Source organism: Platichthys flesus, chromosome 11, assembly GCF_949316205.1.
Source record: "Platichthys flesus chromosome 11, fPlaFle2.1, whole genome shotgun sequence".
In the NCBI taxonomy this organism is placed as follows: Eukaryota; Metazoa; Chordata; class Actinopteri; order Pleuronectiformes; family Pleuronectidae; genus Platichthys; species Platichthys flesus.
The window spans coordinates 24,108,449-24,125,782 of NC_084955.1; the positions used below are offsets into that span (position 1 = coordinate 24,108,449).

General features: G+C 45.0%; 1 protein-coding gene across 1 annotated transcript in view; it reads right to left on the bottom strand.

Annotated features, from left to right (window-relative positions):
* Window positions 1–1,849: 1,849 nt before the first annotated feature.
* The window catches only part of dgkb (diacylglycerol kinase, beta), a 54,232-nt gene continuing 38,747 nt past the window's right edge, over window positions 1,850–17,334 (bottom strand). The window contains exons 21-25 of the mRNA XM_062400162.1: window positions 11,117–11,207; window positions 9,947–10,142; window positions 5,225–5,345; window positions 5,036–5,096; window positions 1,850–3,560 (exon numbers count right to left, since the gene is read on the bottom strand). Of these exons, the coding sequence (XP_062256146.1) occupies window positions 3,453–3,560; window positions 5,036–5,096; window positions 5,225–5,345; window positions 9,947–10,142; window positions 11,117–11,207 (577 nt within the window). The 3' untranslated portion in view covers window positions 1,850–3,452. The remainder of the gene's footprint in view (window positions 3,561–5,035; window positions 5,097–5,224; window positions 5,346–9,946; window positions 10,143–11,116; window positions 11,208–17,334) is intronic.

Genomic DNA, 17,334 nt, shown 5'->3' on the forward strand with positions numbered 1-17,334 from the left:
ATCGATGGATTTGGTTCACTGGGAAAATTTACCTGAAGTCCAATCCAAATTCTGATTTGCTTTTGTTATCACTTAAACCAATGAACATAGTTTAACAATCAGCTCTTAAATTGAATCTGTTAATGTGAACTTTTTGTGAGGCACTTTTTAGCCAATACAGATGCTTTTTTGATTAATACGCTTGTTTTAAAATAATCCATCACAAATTTGCTCTTTCGTTATCATGTAAATATTGAAAGAGACAAGTCAAGGTGTGAGTCAAAGGCTCCAAACACACAAACACTACACTGTTTGTTTGCAGGGATTTGGTTTCTCTCGACACGTAGAAGCACACAAACACACTGAGGACAGAACAACTTCACAGCTCGGGAGGTGGGACCTTCCAAAGAGTGAACACACAAACAGTCAAGTCTCAGAGGCATAATTACATTCTCTACTAATCATTAAATGCAAAATTAGTATCTGCTCCTGATCCATCTTGTAAATTTTAAGCAATGTGCAACACATCTAACGATTCGATTTAGAGCAAATGTTCTCTAAATTGATTTAAAGTAACTTCATACTTTTGGTGATATTCAGTTTAGTAGTTTTTGTTAAATGCTTCTCAATAACAAACAATAAATAAATGCAGATCAGAACCATATGGTAAAGAAACGTTTCCTCTCCTGCTTGGAAGGCGTTAGACCTTAGTGGCCAAGTTCAAATTGTATCTCAACATTACAGCAATCAAAGTTTCCTGCTCGCTCACAGAAGATCGAACCCGAACCCCAGACAGAGAAACTTGTACCAGTGCATTAAACACCTGACTGAGAGACGGACGGATCGGAAGTCAGTGGTGGTCACACTGATGCCATCTTGGATCCAGGCAGGGGTCCATTACCAGGCCGGTGAAGTGGATGTGAAGTGAAGTACCGTGTCACTCCTGCTGAATCGCCCCCCCCTGCCCCCCCTCAAGGACGGAGAAACGCAGGTCAAGTGCAGGCGTCCACCCATCGGACACCGAGACACGGAGTAAGTGTCTCCTCCGGGTTCCAGGAGAGGGACATTCTCTGGTTTTACCGAAAATGATCTGAAGATTCTCCAGTTTTATCTGGTCCAACAGTACATGTTTTAACCACAAACGTTCTGTACACACACACACACACACACACACACAATGTAAAGATTGACGACACTACTGCCCCCACAAAAGTGAGGCCAAAACATCTTGATCGCCCCCTGGTGGCCGGCTGCAGCATAGGTCATACACCCCACCTCCTCCACGTTAGTAGATGGGACAAACTAAACAGACATTTTTCTTAAAAGGTTTGTCTGTATATTTTATATTATTTTCATTTTCCAGTAAATTTGATTTTAATTACTTATGTATTATACAAGCGGGCCAAGATGTCATGATTGACAGCGGAGACTGACTCGTGATTGGTCGGGGGCTGGTTTTGTTAGAGTCTCGATAACGTGGCTCCTTCTCCAGACACAGACTCTGGCTCCAAAACGTGTCTTCGGCAAGATGGCCGCATTGGTAGCCAGTAAATGTTGGCTTCACTTCTGGTTAATGAGAGGAATTGGAGACGTTTCATCCATCTTTACATCCAGATACTTTATATTTAGAAGACACGATTAGCATCAATACCGACACCACATATATGGGCTGGTTGAAAAATGTATTGTGAAGTTTATAGCTTGAAACTTAAATATGTTTTTGCCACAAATTTGTCACAAACTGTATTATTCTATTTACAACCAGGAAAAAACTTTGCACAATAGCTGCAGCATCGTTTAATAGATACTCAAAGATATCAATATACAAACAAAACCAGAACACAATGTCAAACAACAAAATCTTTTTTTTTATTATTACCATGATCACATTTCCCAGTCGACACTGGCAGGCATAATTTTTCTTTTAGGCAGAACAACATGGTGTGAGTTCCAGAGTGAAGCGTTAAGCAGAAAAATAAATAAAACTGTGTACAAAAATACAACCTCACTGTACAAACGCGGCATCGTACAAAGCAAACGAGACGAGCGGTCGGTCTCCACAGGTGTTTGGCACTTTTAAAAACTGAAAACAGTCGACTCTTAAAACATGCAGGTGTGTAAGTGTGTGTCTGAGTGTGAGTGTGAGGAATCAGCAATAATCTGAAAGTGGCGTGCGACTGAGTGAGATAAATATTACTGCAGAAATGTACTGAAAAACATCCAGTGTACTACAAAATACTTTACAGCTGGCATGTGCACTCATGAGCGGCTGTAAAATACCTCTTGAAAACTCTAATCACTGGATGGGATCGATTTTCAGTCGAGCTTTAATCTTATAAATATGTCAGTGGTGATTTTGCATTGAGACTTTAATCGGTAGATGTAGGTTTGTATGTGCAGTCGACTATAAACACCCAACAGACATCAGAACAAATCAATGACCAGAGGAGGTCCAACGGCTTCTTGGCAACGTCCAACTATACAGTCAAAGAACCAACTGAGTAAAGCACTGGACTCTTTTCTTTTTTTTATACGTTTTTCTATTTTAAAAGTACCTGAATATCGGCTCAGAAAACACAAACAATCTCAGAACACCGCGGCCTTCTCTTGGATAAAGTATGATATGACGATCAATTTCCACAAGTGTCAAAACAGATCTCGGTCCCTCATGCAGGAGAAAGTGTGACCACGACTGGTAAAACTGTCCGGAAATCTCCGGTGCGACATTTAAAAAAAAAACAACAAAGAGTGTCATGCATTTTTTATGAGCGATCAATAATCATTTCCTAATCGTCCCACTCACGGAGCAGCAACACGGCAGATCCACACATGACAGAGATGACTTGCAGGCGCCGGTAAAAAGAAACACAGCAAAACAAAATAAGAGATTCTGAAAACGCCGAAGAAACGCAGAGCAAAAGAAAAACTTCACTTCTCACTAAACACTCCAGATATGTCAGATCCAACGAGGGCAGGACGACTCGCTCACTGTCCATCATGCAGCGGGGGGAATGCTAATGCACCAACGGAAAAAAAAACAGTTTCAAAAACATCAATAGCAGCCAAAATATGAATAAATAAGATTTCATCATGAAACAAAAACACATTCAGCTGTGGACTGATCCCACTTGGCACAGATCACAACAGAAAACAAATAAAAAACAGGCTTTTAGAAAAAACTGGTAGAAGTGGACCCACAGAAATAGCCTCGGTATTTTCGGAGCTAAACTACACAACACACGGTAGATCGAAGCGTCCTAAAGACGCCTGGTCCCCCGGATGGAACGAGGACGTCTCTCTGAGGTCTCCATGCTGCAGGCAACACACACTGAACCGACAGTCTGCTACTGTACGCCGGGAAATCAAACAGGCATCAACGACCCTCCTGACCAACGGGCCGAGTGGAGGTCCACTTTGTGACCGCTGCTCCGCGTGGAGCTCGGGACGACTCAGAGGTCTCGGACCGCGGCGCGTCAGTCTTTGCTCTCGGCGTGCGTCCTCCTGATGACGGAGGAGAAGAAGCTCCGGCCCTGTGGCGCCCCGATCAGCATGGGGGCCTGGTTCTTGTGGACGATCTCAATCTGATGTGAGGAGGGATCAGAGTGGAGAGTTTAGTTCGGTGCTGACGGACACACGGTGAAGAATAAGGTCACACCCACAGAAAGTACATGAAGAAACCAGAAGACAAGAAATGTCCACAACCCAGTTGATGCTCCCATGAACTTTGATTCTAGAAGCATCACCTGGTTCACGGACAAGTCTTTACTTCTTGCTTTGTAAGGAAACAGATGATTTCCTGAATCTGAGCCGCCATCGACCGACTGCTTCACTCCAACAGATCGGGGGGGTGGAGCTCTCATCTCCTCCCAGCTGAGGCTTTGTCGCACTTCTTGTCGAGTTGCATTCACTGCTGCAGTGCTCATTGTAAACATGTGTGTTTGGACTGTGGTGATGCCAGTTGTTGAGCTACAGGATTTGAAGACCGGCTGCAGACCTGCTGAGGCCTCGGTCTCAACTGTAGAACCATCGTGATGATCGCAAGTCGCATCGCTTAAATTCTGATGCTCGTCTATTTGAAGTGTTACGGTACAGGACCCCCTAAAAGTTAATAACACTTCAGTGCCGCAATACCACAAATAGACAAGCATTAAATTCAAGTGATGACTGGTTTTCACAAACAGAAGCTCACTGGACTCATACATCCATGATTTGACTGCACCATGTTGTGGTTGTGGTGGTTGTTTTTCCCATGTGGCTTGTGTAGTTGTGTCTTCTGTTATTGTTCTTGTGTGAGACCTTAAAAAATGATCCTCACCAACAAACACGTGAGGTAATTACCTACTAGACTTTAACCTTCCAGCTGTTGCAGGTTCTGTTTCAGATCTGTTCATCAAAGAGACAGTTACGTGTCATATGTTTCTTCAAAAATGCAAATGAGTTGATGGTGTTAAATATGCATGTCGAGGAACCCAGACTGATTTGCATAGTTGTTGTTAATAATTAGTAAGATGACATCCCATTTAATCTCTAGTGTTTTTTATAAGCATTTCCCAGGTCAACTGATTCAGCTGCGTGGTACAGTATGAACCTCTCGCTGTGGAACTCACTGCAGCTCAGAGACGTGTTGTCAGATCCTAACTTTGCTCGGTGCAGATACAAGAGCACTTGGGCGGCCACTTGTTTTGTCATGCTCTCGGTTTCTTTAGCTTCCGTATGTAAATGTGTGCAGCACTTCATCTGCAGCGGTGTTGTAATTAAAGCTACACACGTCGGCAATCAACACAATCCGAGGAGTTTCATTTGGAAAACTTGGAGAGAGAGCAAACACTTGTGGAGGTTCACGAGTGAGACGTTGACGCTAAGCAAATTAGAAGAAGAGACGCATGCTTCATTAAGTGTTTGTGAATTATCTGTGGAGGAACAGAACTGTCTTATTTTGAAATCAGTCCTTTCAGACCCAAATGAACACTGAATCCTTCTGTTATGTTTCTCCACCAGCGAGGAGGTTATGTTTCCACCCCTGTGCACGTGTCTGGAAGTAGATTTGACAGCTTACTGTGCAGGGAGTCTGCATCCAGGGCTCCCCATCGATCTGCATCGGGAGAGATTTACTGGTTCTGCAAGTGACGAGAGGAAACATCATGTCAGTGGAAACGTATTAAACCACAATCTGTGTAAGAATGTAGCATATGTTGAACAGGAAGTGATGTCATGTGATGTGAAGTCATTTGTTCTATGCACCGACCTGATGGTCACGGAGGAGCACTGGGCCAGACGCCGTCCTGCGCTCTTCAGGCCCGTGTAGATCTGACCCATCTCCATGGCTCCTTCCAGCCCCACCACTTCCAGCAACTGGTCAGACAGGTCTGAAAAACACACATGCACATATTGCAAGCTCTGAAATGTATGCACGTTAAAGACATTAATATCTTCAAAGTAGGGTTTTACACAGATGTTGTAATGATTCAGAACGAAAAGAGGAAATCTGCTGTGTTACGGCTGCAAAGGAGATAATGAACCCAGATATATAACATCAACACAAGGAAATATTAAAAGAAAATGATATGTTCAAAGTAAACAGAATATGTACAGGGTAACAGGCTTTCACTCACAGTTTATTGACAGAAACAGAAAACGATTACAGGACAGTTGAATTTGTTAAAACCCCGGTGAGATATATTGCAATGTGGTTTACTGGGAGAAGACCTGATGATAAATATCAAATTAAAGCAACATGTATGTTCATGTATGTTAGAAAGAAAGGACGGGCAAGGAAAGAAGAAAGGGAAGGAGGATATAACACGACTTCAGAGACATTTAACATTTGCTGTTTAATAAAAGGGAGAAATGGCATCAAGAAAAAACAAGCTACAAACAGAACAGTTATTAATTAGATTGCACCGGCAAAGCAATCTTGTGATCATATAATTATTAATTTCTCTTGTTTTGCAGTTATGAGCATTGATTTCTCCCCTGCTGGAAGCCCCGTGTCACGCAGGGCCCATCTGCCTCCGACTCTCCATCGACTCGTCCCTCCACAGATTAAGAAGCTGTGGAGGAGGGGGGGGTGGGGGGGGGGGGGTGAACTCGCTCTAATTGAAACTCAGACCCAGTTGCAGGCGGCGGGTTGCGTGCGGGCGAGTTAGCTCTCTGTCCCCGGTGCTGCTCAGTCGCTGTCAGGTCTCCTGAGCGAGTGTCGTAGCTCATGTTGCTGTTGTCGTGTTGTTGTTGTCGTGATGTGTTGTTGTCACTGCCAAGCTGCGGTGTCCAGCTGTCTCCATGGTGATGGACACGCGTCCGTCCCTATCCCAGTGCTGGACTGTGAGTGCGCTGCTTTCCAGGGTCGGAGTGGAGCGGCGTGTGTACACACACAGCAGACCTCTTGACACTGGGCTTTAAAGCTGCCCCCCCCCCCCCTCCTCGGGACTTCTCACGTTAACGCAAACAGCTCACACAGACCCACACTGACACAGATGATGGACGGCGTCACTACGGCGTTAGAGCTGCCTCGTTGCCCCGGGGACACAAAGACACAATATTCCCAGTGCTCGGTGTGGGAACCAGCAGAGAGCTTCATGCTGGAGGAGCCACGAGGTCCAGAGGACGAGCTACAGCCTGTGAGATAAATCCAAACACAACTAGTTCTGGGTTTAATTATTAACTTTCAGATGAATCTTCACTGACAATATTTGACTATATCTCACCGTCTCAGATAACATCTACGTACTGGTTCCATGAAATCTGTCCTGTCTGCCGGAGCGTTCCTCTTATCAGCTTCACACTCTGCGTGTGTGTTGTTAACGGCTCAGGGAACAGCAGCATTGGATTAAGTGCGATTTAGACACACAACATAGGTTCACATGTAATAAACAGACGAGCGGCACTCAGCAGTTTTTCTACGTCCTCGGATAAACTAGAGCAGCGACCCGGCAGCCTGCAGCCAATCACATCTCATGATCCGATTATTTATATTTCACAACATTGCAATTTGTCTTCTAAATAAGAGCACAACATTTGATCTTTAGAAGCAGAATTACAGAGCTTTATTTTGAAATAAAGTTTTCTGTTTATAAAAATATCTTTGGTGAAAACCAGGGTCAGACATATAAAGAAATATATTTCATATCTGGAGCTCATGAATTAAAAACAAATAATGTTAAAATGATCTAGTATTTCCTAAAGTGCAGACACATGATTTCAAAACAAGTCAGATTTCAATAATTTCCATTTTTATCACCAGCAATTTGTATTATTCATATAAGTGGAGCAAATGAAACATCTGAAACAATAAAATTTAAAAAAAAAACAGACTCATCCAAATATAGAATCCCCGTGTTTACTGGGAGACATAAACTGGGAGAGAGACCGAGTCACCTGACTGTTTACACCAGGAGGGGGTTGAATTATTAACACACAAGATAAGCAGCTGGCGGCCAAACACACAAACACCCGACGCTTAACAATCACAATCATCTGCCTCGCCCGAGCGATGACAGCCATAAACACACACACACACACACAAGAGGCCGTGACGTGTCGTCCATATGGGACTCTAACCCACGAGGCCCTGTGGCTCTCCCGTCAGAGGGCGGGACGAGACCCGTCGAGGCCGGACGCATGTGGAGCGACGGGGCGAGAGCGGAGGAGTGAAAGGAGAGAGAGAGAGAGAGAGAGAGAGAGAGAGAGAGAGAGAGAGAGAGAGAGAGAGAGAGCAGATCAGCTGAAAGTTAACCTGAAGAGGGATGGCGGGAAGATGAGGGCAGGTGTGTGTGTGTGTGTCTGTGTGTGTGGAGGCCTGATCGTCCAATGGCAGCTTCACGAGGGCTTGTCAGGGGGCATCAGTCCCGAGAATCAACCCCCTCCACCCCCCCCCCCCCCCCCCTCCCACCCTGAAACCTCAGTCCCATTCTAAATAATTCACTCCTCAGCCAGTCCCTTCCACCTGAGGGGCTTGTCTCCTGGCGTCACCAGCGGGACGATTTAACAGCTCCCGAAAGGTCAGGGCTTTTTCTTTTTTTTCCTTCCTTCATGTCCCAGCCACCCACTCACCTACACACACAGACACACACACTCCACACACAGACACACACAATTCCTGCCAACAGTTTGATCCATGCAACGTGCTGCACGGTTCCCCCTCTGGACTAATGCACTCCCGTGTTTACCTCTAAATACGCCGTTCTTCTGCTCTGACAAGTTGGGCCGCTCACCTTGGGGGCACCTTCAACAAAGAACGTCCACACACACACACACAGACACACACACACATGCACTCAGTCACACGTCAATAAACGCACACAGATGGGTACCTACATACAAGGAGACACAGTGGCACACAAAGACACTTCCCACTAACACTAAGTGCCTTCCCAGGTTCGGACTGTCGCCTATTTTTTTTTTTAAACCGTAAACACCAAACTGATTGATTTTTGTTCAGGCATTAATGGAGCTTTGAATTGATCAGTGTCCCGCAGTGCGTCCTCATCTGTCCCACAATGCACCTGGCTGATGGACACATTATCCCATTAGAGAAGTTAGAAGCATCTAAATGTGCAGCTGTGTTTGTCAGGACCAGGATTCCTCAGTTTTAAAAGAGTTAATGCAACAAACTGGATAATATCAGGAAGCAGAAAAAGGAAAACCCTCGTGGACGGCTTCCCAGAGACGTGTTTTTCCAACCAGTCATGTTCTGACCAGTGAAGTCTCACCGGGGATCGACCGGCACGTCCGAGCATCACTGACTCGTCATGTTTGAATCCCGACACAGATCGTAACATCCACTTCAGCCCCGATCACAAACACAGCCTCGCAGCAGGAAACCTCCAAACAGACGGAACCGTGGAAATAAAGAAGATGAAACACCGAGACATCTAAATAACATAGAAGCAGTCCATTTGGGAGAAGAGGAACATTTATTAAAACACATTTATTTTATACTTGATCTCCTGATTTAGCTTTTAAATGTCAGGTTTATAGTTGTCATCCCGTGTTGTGTATATTGTGTGTCGTTTATGCTGATATCGGATGATCTTTGACATTTGGACCGACTCAACATATTGAGGCCCATATGCTTAACCCGAGTTCGACATATGGACATGCTGACATGTGCTAATTAGCACTAAACACAGAGCAGCTGAGGCTGATGGGTATTTTAATCATTTGGTCGTAAACCAAACAATGGGAGGAATCAAAGACTTTGACCTGCTGCTGGAGTCAGAGGCAAAATCAACGAAGTCTCTAACGTTCCGTCTTTTCATGCACGTGAGATTTTTCCACTGGTTAAAGGAACATTTTGAGTTGATGGTGGAGGAAGATTTGAAGTCAGGAGATCATCACAATGATCAGGATTTTATCTTCTGGGTGTAAATCCACAGTTTTCCTGATCCCTCCTTCACGAGGCTCCCACCATTTCACCTGCTCCGCTCATTCATGGGCTTCCTTTTGAAGCAAATGGATTCAGGGGTTTGCCCGACACCCCCCTGAAGTCCGCTCCTATTAGCTTAGCCCGTCCACTGGCGCCCACACACACACAAACACACACACACCAGTAACACACAGGTGATGGCTCCAAACACTGACGTGCCTCTTCTTTGCAAACAAAAAGCGGCTTCGCGATGAGTCACCTTGTCGTCGGTGAAATATTCATGTGCTCGAGAAAAGTTTCGCCCCAAAGTTTAGTCTGTGATGTGTCTCATCGGAGCAAGGACACACACGGGAGAGAGACGCTCACTGTCAGACCTGTTTAATCCACAATATTAATGTCCAACTGCACAAACCACGACCAAACACATCCAGGGCCTGGAAAGTGCTGCTGTCTCACCATGGGTCAGGATTTTAGACTTTTGGAAAAGAGGCTACAACCGTTCAAACAGCTCTCAGTGCAGAAATTGACTCTTTATAGCTAAATACTTCATATTAACGGGGGGGGGGGGGTCCTCTCTACAGCCTTTGATAATTTCAATGTTACCTTGAACTGCAAACATGAGCTCTTTGGGGTCGACCAGCGGCGTCCTCTTGTCCTGGCCCTTCTTCCCGCCCCTTCGGTGTCCCCGTCTCTTCTTGCTCTCGCCCCAAAGGTTGGACCCGCCGTGCATGCTGGGAATGTTGAGAATGGCGATGCCTTCCAGGGAGATGCTGGCGAGGTCCAGGGTTACACCGTCACACTGTGAGGAAGGAGAAGGACACAAAAGGTCAAAGACAGAGTTTGGTGGAGAAGACGCAGAGTTCAATAGGTCAGGTAATTTAACTTTTAAATTGTGTAATCTGAGCTGGTTTGAACCCGTCTCTCTGAAGCCTGGATCTAAACCATCTGATCTGGAGTCTGTAGCTGTTGTCACACAGGACTCAGGTGTGCACGTTGCCCTTTCACACCTACAGCACACGCCCACAGATCTCACCTTCTGAAAACACTCTTGTGTATGCTGGTGGAGTGGAGTCTGCTGAAGGTGCGGTCCGACTGTTTCGGACATTGCCGTTACAGCTCATCCTGGGTCGTGTTTAAGAGTGTGAAGACTTCCTCTGTGCAGGCCTGATCAGGTAATTTAACACCCATTCATGTTATCTCAGCTGAAAAGAGTCCAGCAGAACAACCCAGCCTTATAATACAAGGATAATATTTAAACTAGTGGCTTTTAAACCCACCTGGATCTGTCCTCACCTCGGCTCCGGCTCCAACACTAATTAATAAAGAGCTGTACACTGTGTGGACGGCTCTGAGAAGGGGGAAGATGAATTGTATAGACACCATCTTCATTATCACTCAATATCACACGCAGCGGGGTCATGTAGGGCTAATTACCTGTGTGTTGAACTGAGGTTCAGTGAGAAGCGGGTGGGGAGACGCACAGATAGCCTTCACCCATCAACACTTTGTCTGGGTGAATTGGAAACTAGTATACATTTTTGACTATTTATGGAACAATGGTTGACCAGAATAATTTCCAGAGGCACCATTATTCCTCTAAGGGCTTTTCACGTTCACTCGAAACCTTGTGATAAAACAATGAATGCTTCTCTGTGTCGGATTCCCGTGATAATAATAATAATAATAATAAAACCATACAAACACAAGCAGGGACTTGTTCTTTGTTCTGTTCCCGTGTCCACAAACAGAAAACACACAAACGGTTTGATTTACCTCCACCTCCAGAAAGTCGTGGAGCTTCTTACACGTGGCCGAGAAGGTCTCCGAAGTGCCGAACTCAAAGTACCACAGTTTGTTCTTTGTTCTGAAAAAGACAAGACAGCAGGAACTGCAATGGGACCAAGAAGAGAGCAACACGGGCGTTTCTTTGTTCCTCCCCCCCCACATCAAAATCTCAAAGTCTCCTCTTAGTGCTGAGTGAGAGGGAAAATGAAAGAAGCAGCAGCAGACTCTTCTGTACAAGGTGTATTTGTGTTTGAGAAGGAAAAACACAGGAAATACACCTCTAACGTCTAATGTCATTAATCTCCACAGAATATAATGTGCTTCATTAATCACATATTGAAGCCAGATGATGAATCTAGCGCCGGTGAAGGAGGGAACTGAGGGTGGTCACCGGGTACCGATGCCCGACATTAGGGCCCTGCGAGGGGGGTAAGAGGGTCATCTAGCTGCCCCTGCAATTAACAGAGGACTGGGGTGCTGCTCCCCGGGCTTCCTCCAGCACACGGTCCCATTACAGAGGCCGGTGATGGACGACCTTGCAGGGGCGAGTCGCCATCTGTCCGAGTCCTGCTCACGTCCTCTCACGGCTGAGAGAATCAAACACACATTGCTTTTTTCTTAGTCTGATTTTGTTTTTATTTTTATTAGTAAGTGCAGCAGTTTGTGTCTGAGGTCGTGCTAATCATGCAAAATCATCAAGGAATTTACAAGCCATTTTACCGATTTAGCAGTTTTCTCACTACATTTCCAGATTTCTCCTTCAGCAAGTTTTTTATTTTCTCCAAAAAGCACAGAGCTGCAAATCGTTTGTACAAACCACGGCTACATATATAAAAGACAGTCACTAGTATGGTTCCTCAAGTGGGACGCTGGTTTTCCCATCCACAACCACAACTCTTCAACTCACTCAAGCCACTTTTCCACTGGAGGATCTCTCCTTAAAAACATCCCTGCTCAGGGGATAGAACTAAACTTCAGGAACCTTTGTGGTCTACAGCACTGAACCTGCCTGATTGGTTGAGTAGTCTAGTGTTTAATTGCAGCGTCAATCTCCAACATAGTTTTTGCATATGTCAGATTTCTCACGATAAGGATTCATTAATGAATTTCAGGGAAATCTGTGAAAAAACACCTGATCCTGCAACGTTAAAGAGAAAAACTAAATTCCTGCATCAGCTCCTGGATCAGTTCCTTCACATCCTACATCCCATCATTCATAGCTTTTGTATAATCTGCTAATAAACAACCCAAATAACCAACAACCAAACAAAGGGGACAGGAGTGAACAAAACAATCTTCTTATGCTGACTGTTCTCTCCTTTAAATCTATCACTCATATCTGTTTCTCATAAGAGAGAAGAGAGTGCAGGTTAATTCTATACAGAGGCACAGGTCCCAGATGGATTTCTATCTTTCCAACAAGCAACAGACGATTTATCTCAAAGCTTCAAGGGCTAGAGAAAAAACAAACTGAGAACAGCAACAACAGTGCTGACATGCAGAAGTGAAAAGGGTAAAAAATGTCCCTCTGTTAGCTGGAATCAAAGCACTACAAGGAGGACGTATTAGTATAAGCAGAGTAACAATCACTGAATTATTGATTTCCTCATTAGGACTTTTGTCAGGACCATTTAGCCACTTTATAAATGAGCTTTCATTAGGGTACTTGCAAGGTAGCTCAACTCACAGTTGATTTATAATGTGCAACCTGGTCAATAGCAGAGGGAGGTGGGAAGAGGCAGGAGGGCGACAGGGCCGTGCAGCCGATGAGGCTTCTTCTTCTTCACAACAACACGTCCTCTGGTCTCCGCAGTGGGGACAAACCCAGGAGGACGAGCACGAGCACGGGAGGTCAGGGGCATTTTGCAAACAGGCAAATGAAGGCGGCTACTTTGAAAAGCGCATTCAAAACCTGTGGTTGGGGATTGATGGGGAGAGCTAAGCCGCATATTATGAAAAGGATTTGGATCCTCGCACTCTTTGTTGTTTTAGGTGCATACAAAATAAATGGAAAGACATGAGTACACGTGGAAAAGGGTTGAGTTGGTCCATGGGGGAAATTAACTGAAGCAAAGCTCCGCAGGAATTAAACTATTAAAATACAAGAAGTTTGTGCTTCAGACTCGAGAAACCTCTGATTCTCTTAAAAGTTTACAACCTCTTCTAGGAGATCTCCGGTTTTACAGTACAGCAAAGGAAACTGCACTTGGGTCAACCGGAGCCAAAAGCAGGAAAAGTGAAGCACCTTAAAAGAACCGATCGAGATGAAGAGACAACATCTGACCGTCCTGTCGATTCCCACCACTTAACCTAACAAGCGCTCCATGGCAACAAATCACCTCCTGTCCCTGTTCATTAGGTAATTAGGAGCATCTCATTGGCTGGATCAGATTCTCGTGTGTTATCTGCCGACTGATGCTGAACTCTGGGCTCATCCCACAGGCCGACTGTGAGCAGGGTCTTCAGCAGCGGCCCGCCCGTCCCAGGATTGATAGGGAGTCCATTTGAGTAACATGATACTTTTAAGGTGGATCAGGAGGAACCTTACTTTATGGTAAGTGCAATAAAAGTGAACATAAAGTGTCAATTTCCCTAAAATGTTGGCCGATGTCAAGCTCTGAAGTTTCATTCATCAAATCTGCTGTAAGCGATTTTGAGTTTTCATGAATAAAGCTGCTTCTCTTTGTAAAGTTCCCCAAGTGGCCACACGGCCTCGGTTGTGATTGTAGCTGCAGTGTATCGATGCAAAGTGCACTGCAATAATAACTATAGCGGTGTGCTGTGCATGTGAGATCGGCTGGAGAAGTGGCAGCTGCCGGGTTGAAAAGAACAACACTGGCTCGGGTTTCGTGAGCCACTGAGGAGTCATTTACCGGATTTGCACAAACAAATGATGATACGACACCGAGAGAAGAGCGCGGATACAAAGTGTGTGGCTGACAGGAAAAAAAAACACACAACAAGGTTAATAAAACCATCACAAACCAAAAGACCTCGACTTCGACAATATAAAAAAACAATGTGAAGCGGAGGAGGGAGTGCCTGAAACCTGTATTCTCTCAAATGACCACCAGAGGGCGACTACACCGGTTTTAACTACATTTCTCTACCTAATCTTACGTAAAGATGGAGGACAAGACAACTGCCCAGAAGTGAAGCTAAAGTGTCTTGATCGCCCCCTGCTGGCTAGCTGCGGTACAGGTCATAAATCCCGCCTCCTCCAGGTTAATGGTTGGGAGACGGACCAAAGTAAAAGACAGAGAAGATATGACATACAATTGAGGTGAAAGGTTATCATTGCAAGATGAGACTGACTCCCTATTGTTGAAGCATGTGTATCGGTGGGACCTCGATACTGTGGCTCCACCCCATGATGGAGCAAATGTGTCGGGGAGGGGGGGGGGGGGGGCTTGCTACCTCCAGCTCTAACCCCTGATCACTGCTGCACAGACTCTGGCTCCGACTGTACTAGATAATGTCTTTATCTGGGATATTTTATCTTCAGTTCTATTTTTCTTTACCCTCTCATTCTCTAGTTTCAGGTTTTAGATGTTTAGAGTCAAATATACCATAAAGCACTGGAGGAGTGGAGCATGGACGCCGTGGGATTGAAACACCATCCAATGGCTGCAGGTCCAGTCAGGCTCCACGTTTACTACTGCCGTCGGACAAAATACCGAAACCACAGCTTGAAAACAGCAGCTCACAAACCACTGGGTGATGTCACAGTTACCAGTAGGCTGAACATCAGGAAGACAGATGTGTCTCAAACAATGAGACACTGAACCATGTTCATCGAGCCTGCGCTGTCCGCTCAGTGTATTAAAAGGACGTCGGGGACGATAAGCTCCAGTGTAGCGTCACCGTCCTGAGGCAACAGCACCTTCAGCTGCTCTGGACAAACTGAGCGCCCGGCACAACGCCATTGATTTTTTTTTTCCTCCCCACTGACACTTAATCTAACCCACGATGATCTACGACCTTATTTTCACACTAATTCCTTCTTGATCAGAGGTGATAAATATCACATTGACATAACCAGCTCTGTGCATTGCATCAACGCACTGTTTTGTTTAACATGACACCGCCTGGAGCGCGCCGACTCCGCCTGGCACTTTGAGAAATGAGCCCGGTCGCGTCGTCTTGCCTTCAGAGACGCAGCGAGCAGGTTTGAAAAATGTATTTCAGTTTTTTCCTGTAGTGTTTTTTTTGTAGCTACCGATGCGGGAAATAAAACCTCCAACATCTTTAGGATGAAATCAAACGACTGAAGATCTGGTGCGGTTTCTGCCTGTTCTACACGAGAACAGAACTTCAGCCAAATATCACATGAAAACCTGAAACTATCTGAAGTAAATAACAAAACCAGAGCATCACAGAGTTGAAATGATAATTATTTCTGACACTGTACCATATATCGATTACAACTTTCCCTTTAGGGATTTGTTTGACACCTGACATGAAGATATCAAAGCAACGGTGCTAATTAACGATATTTATATTGTTTACGTGAGCTGAGGTGTTTAAGCGACGTGTTTATCTGAGGTCTGACACCTCCAGCAGCTCATCAGCGACAAGTTTCTTTAGCTTCGACAGTGAGACTCAGTTGATGGTGGCTCTTCACAGCCTTCTCAAGAGTTCTCAGTCGCTAGCGCTCTTTAGCGGGTCCCACACGTCATCTGTTACAAAAACATTGTTAAATCTTATTGTGAAGGCGCCCCCCAGTGGTCACAGTTCGTATGACAGAAGCAAAGGTGCAAGTCGGAGATGAGGTGGATGTAGAGGACGACAAGAGTCACATTCAAAGGAGTTGGTTCTGCCGATAGTTAAAGTTAAAGGTGACAATTTGACAAAGTTAAAGGTCGTAAATACACAAGATTTCAAATATCAAAATTGCAGTAAACTAATTGGAAATGACAACTTTCTTTGCTTTTCTTTTCGGAGGACACAAAGTTTACTTCTTCTGGTTGTGTGACTTATTTTCTTATATTCATGGATTTGCTGCATGGATAAAAAATGTGGATGTGCTGTAATTGATTCAGACTTAAACTGTAGGCATCACCTTGTTGAGAACACGAAGGCTGATGAAGCATCGATGCAATGGTTTAACTCATAATCTTAAATCATGTGTTTATCATTGTCAGTACTGATTTGAACCCAAACCAAGATCTTTATCTTTACCTAAGCAGTTAGACTTTGTCCCTATAAGCAGACATTCGGCTGTTCCACAACCTTAACAGTGTGTGTAAAGACAAACAACATTTTGTGCTTTTTGCCAACACAATTCTGCTCATTTTTCTAAACGTATTCATATTTCTTTCATAAGAAAGGTTTTGGAAAATGCTCCGTTAGCTTTTGCTCAGGCCAAATATCAGAGAGTCATGATCTCTATAAAAATGATGTAGTTGAATTTAAAAATGTTTATATTATATCATTCACATCGTTTTCTATTTTCGCTGAGTCCTACTACTGAACGTGCGGAGTCCTGTGTGTAGATGAGATTGTGTGTGTGTGTGTGTGTGTGTGTGTGTGTTCCCACTGTGCAGGGGACAGGGCCACAGGTGAGATCCCTCTAAATTACACACAAGTGATCATTAATTATAGATGACACTTTGGTCACATAAACGATTTCATCTTTAAATGAGGTCTGAGGGCGGCCGCTGCTGAGGTCCACCATGTGTGTGTGTTTGTGTGTGTGTGTAAATGAGTGCGAGTGCATGTGTAATTTAGAGCCACATCTCCTGTGGCCCCGTTGCCAGCTCGGCAGGGAAACACACACACACACACACTCACACACACACACACACACGTACATGCGAGCGCACACATTAGCCCGGCTGTGGTGATGGGTGCGTGTGTGTTGGTGAATCCGGCGGCCCCATCGCAGCTCTTTGATGAACACACTCATTATGCTAAAGAGTTGCTCCATGCCTGGGCTTCCCTGTGCCTTCAGGAAAGGTTAACTCGGGCTGGTTACACAGCACAGCGAGAGGCTGTGGGCGCACAGGGGCAGAGCGGCTCTGAAGGAGCACGCTGACAGTGTTAGATGTCTCAAGACCCAAAATAGATCTGGGTATGCAGAGCAAATATCATGGGAACATCAAGGTGCCACCACTGATGCGGCAGAATGAAAACATCGCACACGAGGCCACGGCAGCTTCTAATGTCCTAACACAGACGTCTCCCCACAGATGTCATCTAATGTG